The following is an 8,794-nucleotide window of genomic DNA, read 5'->3' on the forward strand; positions in this document are numbered from 1 at the left end:
GAGAATCTGTGGTATGACTTAAAGATTGCTGTACACCAGCGGAACCCATCCAACTTGAAGGAGCTGGAGCAGTGGCTAGATGTGCCAAGCTTATAGAGACATACTCCAAGAGACTTGCAGCTGTAATTGCTGCAAAAGATGGCTCTACAAAGTATTGATTTTGGGGGGGTGAATATTTATGCACGCTCAAGTTTTCTGTTTTTTTGTCTTATTTCTTGTTTGTTTCACAATAAAAAATATTTTGCATCTTCAAAGTGGTAGGCATGTTGTGTAAATCAAATGATACAAACACCCCAAAAAATCAATTTTAATTCCAGATTGTAAGGTAACAAAATAGGAAGGGGGGTGAATACTTTCGCAAGCCACTGTAACAATTATGAGAGAGAGAGAGAGAGAGAGAGAGAGAGAGAGAGAGAGAGAGAGAGAGAGAGAGAGAGAGGGAGAACAACCTGGATAATTCGACTATAGGCTTCATGTGATGTAACCAACCCCTTAAACCAGTTTGGGTGAATGTTGCCTCATCAAAGTGTCATCAAAGTAATCTGAGTAGGCTATCAAAGCAGGTTATGGCACTTCTCAAGTGCATGAGAAACATACCCAACTATTACTTATCAGAGAGTGAGATCAACTGAAATATGCCTTCACAGCAGTGGTGGCCAACATTTCTCGGGGGTGGGGAGCGAGACAACCAGTCACAGCCGACACAGTCAATAAATATATTCCTCACCAGTCAACCTGTCAATCAGGATTAATGGTCTTTAAAAAAACTGCCTTCAGATCGCAGGTCTTTTCAGCACTACGGGAACCGGTAGTCAGAGCTCTGTAAATTAAGCTACAAAGTCAGAGGCGGTAACGTCCAAAGACAGGAACACAACACACTTGTAGACGATTCAGTAGGGCATGCCTTCGGAGACACTCGCGCCTTCTTTAGGTTACTCGAGTTCATTTGTTAAAAGTAACAAAGTTCTACCGGTGTAAAGAGGTCTTTAATCAAAGAACATAGTTTTGCCAGTATTCTGAATAATCGAGAAACATGCTTGAGCTCCGTATATTGACGAGTTTATAAATTTGAGGAAATATTGACTTCATGTGCTGCAGTAGCCTACTTCAGTCTGCTATTAGTTTTAACCAGATAATTACCAAAGAACCTCATCTTGAACTCTGCTCTGCCAAGGACATCACGATTGGAGGATATCGTTATTGAACTTGTGTTTCTGTGTTCGAAAGTTGCTTTGAGAATTTAGGTAACATGGATTTGAAGTGTTTGGGCTATATGGTGCTGTTCCTCATCCGCATTCTATACTACATATTGAAAGCAAGCGTGTGCTTACTGCAACCAAGTAGACGGAGAACCCTGACTGAGGAGGTGGTGCTGATCACAGGCGGGGGGCGAGGTATTGGTCGTCACCTGGCTCAAGAGTTTGCCAAGCAGAGGGCTAAAAAGGTAAATTAAACAGTTTCTCCACTTTTTTTTATTATGCAACTTGTTGGGCATTAAAAGTCAGGTGGTCCACTTAGCCTAGGCAATAGGAGCACTCAAAATATCCTATATTAGCCTACACCCGTGTAGGTTTTCATATCTTTTGAATTAGTACACTCATTAATTATATGGTTCTAATGATGACTGAGTTGATACCCTGTACCAACCTGTACCTCTGAACACCACCTGTGCCATACCTAGTCTTTTTTACACACATTTCTTGACATAACTATTATTTTTATTGATGTAGTACACCCTCACCCCCATCCTCCTTTACCAAAATCTCCATATGTTTGCAGTAGGTACATTGGGAGGGCAAAGACATCAGTTTGTCTACGTGTTCCTCCAACCTATTGTTTCTTTCAATATGAATGCAGGGGGTCATGACGTTAGGAGTAGATGGGCCATTGAGGTTGCAGGACAGGGTCCTCAGTTTTGGTGCAAGTTGCACAGCAGAGTAGGTCAACCAGAGGGCATGTCCGTTTGACCGCTGCAGTAATATAGTGAAGCACATAATTATTTTTGTTCAGCCAAAGCTCCGAAAGAGGAGTTATGGCTGAAAACTGATAGTGGATGAGATCAGGCATCATTAATGTCCAGAACAAAGTTTTATTGATTAATGACTGCCAGCAGGACTGACCTTGATCAAGTGATAACATATCCCTGCTATGGATTTGGGATGAATGTGTGCTTATTTTTTCTACTTTTGAAACTCTGAAGAAAGCTAATCACATAATCCTCACAGAATAAATGTTGTTGTCCATCTGGGACCAGCAAAGGAACACTTAACTATGCCATGTGCCAACACAATATAATATAATATGCCATTTAGCAGACGCTTTTATCCAAAGCGACTTACAGTCATGTGTGCATACATTTTTACGTATGGGTGGTCCCGGGGATCGAACCCACTACGCTGGCGTTACAAGCGCCATGCTCTACCAATTGAGCTACAGAGGACCACAAGACATCACATTGCCATAATAAAACAGATTCAGATGTGTTTTTCAAGCAAACCAGCAAGGCAGAAATGACCTTACACTGAGTCATTTAGGTGAAATGAACCCACAGAGGAAGGTGACATGTTTTAGCTGCCTCACCCATACAAAACATTCACCATCCAGCCAGGGCTCTTATAAATAGCCTGTCTCCACCCCCATCCCCCCTCCCTAACAAGGAGCAGTCACTTAGGCTTGAAATACCTCAGTGACTACATTGACAGTCCCCGCCAGGCCTCCACTACTGGTCAGACTACCCACTATTCCTATTTTAACTTCCTCCAAACATTACACAGCTGAGTGCATAGTGAGCCACCATGGTGTTATGTTAGCTCTGGTATGTAATGGACAGAGTCCTATCCATTTTACACCTCTCGGACACACAGATTGAGACATAATAATTTCATAATGAATACCCCCCCTTTTACAAATCAAAATCAAATTCGCAACGCAGAGTGCCTGGATACAGCCCTTAGCCGTGGTATATTGGCCACATACCACAAACCCCTGAGGTGCCTTATTGCTATTATAAACTGGTTACCAATGTAATTAGAGCAGTAAAAATAAATGTTTTGTCATACCGTGGTATATGGTCTGATATACCACGGCTTTCAGCCAATCAGCATTCATGGATCGAATGACCCAGGTTTATAATTGCTGTTCTTTTATGTGGCCTTTTCCACATGTAAGATTGCAGCTTATTACTGTCTGAGCTAAAACCTCCATTTTGAGTTAAAGTGCTTTGGCCTCGCTCATCATCCTTCCATCAACATCTTCTCAGGGGAAAAACCCAGAGGAAAACTGTGGCTTTTAAAATATAATTTGCTGCTGCACAACAAAGGAAGTCACCATTCTTGTCAGCACCCCATTGTTGGGTATTACCAAGGTGTGAAGGCTTTGAAAACAACACCTGCGCTAATGTGCCTGATAATTACTCCCTGCCTAAGAGATGTTAAAAAGAAGTAAGACATTCATCATGAATAACCTGTAAAGCAGACTTTACCCCAGTTTGAGGTCCATTGTGATTGGCAGACGGAATTTCTCTATTCTCTCTGCCTAGCTTTTGTGCTTTCACTGTAAGGACTCATGAGTGCACTAGCCACAGCATTGATGCTGTGAGGTGAAGAGGACAGACTTGTGAGAGGGAGATAGAGGGAGGTGACGGGGGAGTGAGAATCTGTGTGTCGTCAAAAGAGCCGTTACAGAGTGAAGCACTAAAACAATAAACCACAGCAACCATTTACAAAAGCAGCAGAATCCACGTTCAGAGAACAGAGAGGGAGGGTGCCTCTAGGAGAACCACAATAACCACAATCTTTCTCAGCCCTGGCTACTCATTTGGAGAACTGGGAACATATGCCTCTACCCAGGTTGATTCGTTGAAGCACTATATAGTGTGTGCTTGTGTGCGTGTGTGTGCGTGTGTGTGTGGGAAGCACACTGCTCCCAGCTGGGTATTGCCCTGCAACTGACCCTGCTGTCTATGCACTAATTATACTCTCCCTGTTAGCCCCTATCCCCTACAGCTGGTGTGAAGAGAAGGGTTCATGCCCATCCTTGAACCCAGGTTTTTCCTTGTGAAATATAATTGCGTTGTGGTGTAGGGATGTGGATGAGGCCCACCACACTGCCAGTTCATCATTGCACACTGACACATCAGCCCTCTGTAATGGCGAAGACTTACTGTCCTTGAACAGACCAACAGTTTTACACAATTGGTGAATGTTGTTTAATATTGTCAGATATGGAACTTCAGAGTAATCACTGGTTTATCAGTGATACTTAGTCACCTGATGTGAGGGAATTTAGAATTAGTTTTACCTCAACACGTAGGCATTCTAAACTGATAGCTCTAGATTTAACCGGCCATTGTTTATCCTGAAGCCCCAGTGTGTTGGCACTGGCAGATAAGCATAATGAATTAAATAACAGGAAAACACAGTGTGAGTGCTGTTAGGATGAAATCCTATGAAAGGCTTTCAGTCATTTACCTAGACCCACCTGTCCATCTCTTCTGATTACTAAAATGGGCTGGCAAATGAAGCAAACAAAAAATGAATCCTATGAAACTCAAACAAAGACCCATCCAGTGGAAAGACAAACATTTTGAAGTCTTGGAACTGATAATAACTTAATGTCATGCAGATTGTGATCCTCTCCTTGAAATTAATTAAGGCCCCAAAGCAAACATTTCACTTTAAAGTCTCCTTCGCTTAGTGCTCCCATTATGTAATTCACAGACAGCTGATCTGTCAGTAAAACAAGACCGATAGCAGCAAAACCTTAGGCAACCTTAGGCAAGCTATGCATGTTTGAGAGGTTGAGATATACTATCCTCCTATTCATTCCTAAATAAATTAGTGCTTATAGCCCCTGGCTGTCTCTGTACTCTTCTCCATCAGGATAAGGATGTCACTGTGACCTGTACTTGTGTTTAAGTTAACTTACTTGTTAGAATTAGGATTGTTATAGTCACACAAGATTGATATCAAAGTGTAAGGGTGGATGAAAGACATTCAAGTTCTTGCACACACGTGCACACGCACCCAGACACACACACACAGAATCACTTTCCAGAGGATTTTCTGCTCAAATATTAACCTCTGTCACAGGCGACCAGCCAAGCCCTACATTGGCCCCCTCAGCACTTCACACACGCACTGTTTTCAGACTCCCTGACCAGAAATGACAGGGCTCATCTGCCCAACAGGCCGTGTAATCTCTTTGAGAATGTGTGTTTGAGAGATGAGGAGGGCTCGCCCCCTGATTTCATTACCTTTCCCTGACCCCAAAGACTGACAGATCTAATTGCCCAATCGCTGCCTCCCACCTCCGTTCTTTGCTCAAATGACTGAGCTTAATTTAGCCTCACCAGGCTGATGAAGAGACGGTTCATTCACATTGCATCTCGCTCTAAAACTATTTGCTGCACCTAAAAATGGCCTCTCTGTTCTCTGAATGAAATGAACATTTCAACCAAATGATCTCTTCTCATACTTTTGGACCAAATGCTGCAAACATGAAATGGCTGTGCACTTGTTTAGAGCATGGGCTGTTGGTATAGTTGTTTGGTTTTGGCTACCCATTGTAAGGTTCTGAACAAAGAGAGTAAAAACTCAAATGGACGACTAGTAAAAGCTCAAACCACGTTTATTCAACCTACTGGGTGGTTTAGCTGCAGACACAACATACAAGTCACACAAGCACATAGTTATACCTTCCGACTAGGAGTCACCTCTTTTGTATGTCTAAGATAAACATCCTTCTATGTTGTTAGGCAGAAACTCAGTCTGTTCCTCTTACTGGTATTGTCATGGCCCTGCCTAAATTTAGAACCTTCATAGGTGTGTGTGTGTGTGTGTGTGTGTGTGTGTGTGTGTGTGTGTGTGTGTGTGTGTGTGTGTGTGTGTGTGTGTGTGTGTGTGTGTGTGTGTGTGTGTGTGTGTGTGTGTGTGTGTGTGTGTGTGTGTGTGTGTGTGTGTGTGTGTGAGAGAGATAGGACGGTAGTTAGATGGTCTTCAGGGTGGGCCCCTTTGGCCCCACCCAGAGGTTTCTTCTCTCTTCAAATGTTGACCTTATCTCGAGTTGAGTTCCACATCCCTCCTTGTCCTAGTTCCAAGGCAACTGGCCTGCCTTATCAGGAACTGAGACTAGACTGTTGCTCTTTGCCTCCTTCCTTAAAAATATGAATATCCATGTTTAATAACATGCACTTCCCCTTGTCTCATTCTATACACAAAGTTCCTATTCACCCTTCATTGACCCCCAACATATACATGTAAAGTAATCAATAAGTTATAGTATGGTAACATGAATAAGCATATTTCAAGCCAGAATTCAACACCATTAAACATATTTTAGTCATGTTTCTCCTCAGGATTTGGACAACAATAAATGCACAGATAGCTGATTGTTGAAAAGCTAAATATCACTATTCATGCAGCTGAGCTACTTGCTCATCTTCTATTCAGAGCATATTACATATAGTATTACGCAACTTAATTGTCAGTCATTTTATAACCCTATTTTGTAACCCATGGCTAGTTTACCTTCAACATGTTTTCTTTCTTAGGTGATCCTGTGGGGCCGCACAGAGAAGTGTCTGAAAGAGACATGCGAAGAGATCGCCCAATCAGGAACAGAGTGCCACTACTTCCTGTGCGACGTGGCCAATCGGGAGGAGGTTTACAAGCAGGCCAAGGTGGTCAGGGAGAAGGTATGCTATTTAGATCATCGTAAATCCAATGAGAAATTTTTATCCACACAAATAAAATGTTGTTTGTAGCCAGTGAAATGCTCACGGGTCAAAGTTTCTATCACTGCGGTTACTCCCCTCCACAGAACTGGCAGGGGTTCATAGCTCCTTAATTCCTCTCCCCCATCTGACATATAGATTACACCTCAATTGCAATGTCTGGATAAGATTAAAGTGTTGAATATGACTGTCTGTCAGCTCTACCACATAACTTCACATGAAAAGAAAGTAGGTAGAAAGTGGATAACCTCTTAACAGTAGAAAAAAAACGCGGTCTTGTTTTTGACGTTTGTTATGTTATTATTTTCCTAGGTGGGAGATGTTACGATCCTGGTGAATAATGCTGCAGTGGTCCATGGGAAAAGTCTGATGGACTGCGACGATGACGCTCTCTTGAAATCTCAGCATATCAACACAATGGGGCAGTTCTGGGTAAGTGTTGTTGAGGTTTAAGAAAGAGAGGTGTGGGCTTCCTTACAGTTAGATCAATCTTATCATTTTGACAGAGGTCGGCGCCCAGCGGGCATGTCAGTCTCAGCTTCATTTACATGAGTGTAGGGGTATTTCCAAATGATAGGCTTACTGCTTCAGCCCCTAGATAGGCCTCTGAAACCTATGGCACTCTGTTTGAATATAGATCAAATTGTCAGGTTGTGTGCAGACAGAAATGCAATCATCAGCTAAAAAGAAATGTAAACTCAATCTGTGGCTCCACTCGGGCCTGCTTCCTCTGCGTGTCTCTATTTAATGTGTTTAACGGCACATTTTCTCCCATGTCCGCCCTCCCTACCTTCTTCTCTCCCATCCAGACTACAAAGGCCTTCCTGCCACGGATGCTGGAGCTCCAGCACGGCCACGTGGTCTGTATAAACTCCATCCTGTCCCAATCGCCCATCCCTGGGGCCATAGATTACTGCACCTCCAAGGCCTCCTCCCTGGCCTTCATGGAGAGCCTGACTCTGGGCCTGCTGGACTGTCCCGGGGTGGGCTGCACCACCGTGCTCCCCTTCCACACCAACACTGAGATGTTCCAGGGTATGAGAGTCAGGTGAGCAACATGATTCTTCACACTCTAGTTTAGATTAAACCATGTATTGTAGTTACTGTATACCTATTCTCGCTGGGTTTACTGTTCTTATAGGTTTCCAGCACTCTTCCCTCCCCTCAAACCAGAGACAGTTGCCGAAAGGACTGTGGATGCAGTCAGGACTAACACAACCTACGTTTACATGCCTTGGACCATGCATGCTCTCGTCGTCCTCAAAAGGTAATGCCTCATGTAATTTTGGCCAATTTAAAGTACATACATGTTTTTCACTCATATGTAACCCCCTGTCTCTGTATTTTCTCCACACTCTAGCTTTATGCCACAGGCTGCACTTGAAGAGATCCACAAGTTTTCTGGAACCTATTCCTGCATGAATACATTCAAGGGGAGGACATAAACACACATTATCCTGAATGTCAATACATATCAGCGGAACCTCATTAACTCCAGAGGATGTTGAAGGGAAGTATACATGGGCTACAGGACATTGGGAAACAATGGAAGCCTTTTGAAAGTATGCAGCAAAGTGACATGGGGACTTCAGCATGTATTGTTGCTCCGGCAGGTAGATTTCACTTACAAGCTGCTGGAACTTATCCTGGTCACATTCTTGATCTCCTGTGTGTAGTTGGACGGACTTAATACCATTCACACATTGAACATAAGCCATGCAAAACTAGCCTGGATCAACAGCCTTTTTTCCACAAGTCAGTTTTTTTATTATATATTTTTTATCCTACCAATCATGTGTCTTTGAATGGAATCACATTAATAAAATAATGTTTCAGAGAACCAAGGTGTCTCTTTGTGCATGTAGACTAGAAAATGTCTAGTGAGTGGTCAACACAGCAGAGTTAACCAGATGATTCTCGCATGGTAGAGAATTATAACACAGTTATGCAAACCATGAGATCTCTGACCATGCCAGGATGTGTTGTCAAAACAGCAAATGAGTAACATTCATTGGAAGGCAAAACAGATCCATACACTGCTCACTTATACACTATGAAGTA

General features: G+C 42.9%; 1 protein-coding gene across 1 annotated transcript; it reads left to right on the forward strand.

Moving 5' to 3' along the window:
• Positions 1-765: 765 nt before the first annotated feature.
• Positions 766-8,573, forward strand: LOC121575964 (short-chain dehydrogenase/reductase 3). The gene is made up of 6 exons (XM_041889257.2): positions 766-1,444; positions 6,551-6,694; positions 7,046-7,165; positions 7,543-7,781; positions 7,875-8,000; positions 8,094-8,573. Exons 1-6 carry the CDS (start codon positions 1,250-1,252, stop codon positions 8,176-8,178), a joined length of 909 nt encoding a protein of 302 aa, XP_041745191.1. The 5' UTR covers positions 766-1,249; the 3' UTR covers positions 8,179-8,573.
• The last annotated feature ends 221 nt before the right edge of the window (positions 8,574-8,794 follow it).

This window comes from Coregonus clupeaformis, chromosome 10 (assembly GCF_020615455.1).
Source record: "Coregonus clupeaformis isolate EN_2021a chromosome 10, ASM2061545v1, whole genome shotgun sequence".
In the NCBI taxonomy this organism is placed as follows: Eukaryota; Metazoa; Chordata; class Actinopteri; order Salmoniformes; family Salmonidae; genus Coregonus; species Coregonus clupeaformis.

What these genes read in the sequence shown, in the direction of transcription:
- LOC121575964 (XM_041889257.2), top strand. Translation starts at nt 1,250, where the DNA reads ATGGATTTGAAGTGTTTGGGCTATATGGTGCTGTTCCTCATCCGCATT. An exon ending in TTCCAGGGTATGAGAGTCAG is followed by an intron (nt 7,782 to 7,874) that starts GTGAGCAACATG and finishes CTGTTCTTATAG; the next exon opens with GTTTCCAGCACTCTTCCCTC. An exon ending in GCTCTCGTCGTCCTCAAAAG is followed by an intron (nt 8,001 to 8,093) that starts GTAATGCCTCAT and finishes TCCACACTCTAG; the next exon opens with CTTTATGCCACAGGCTGCAC.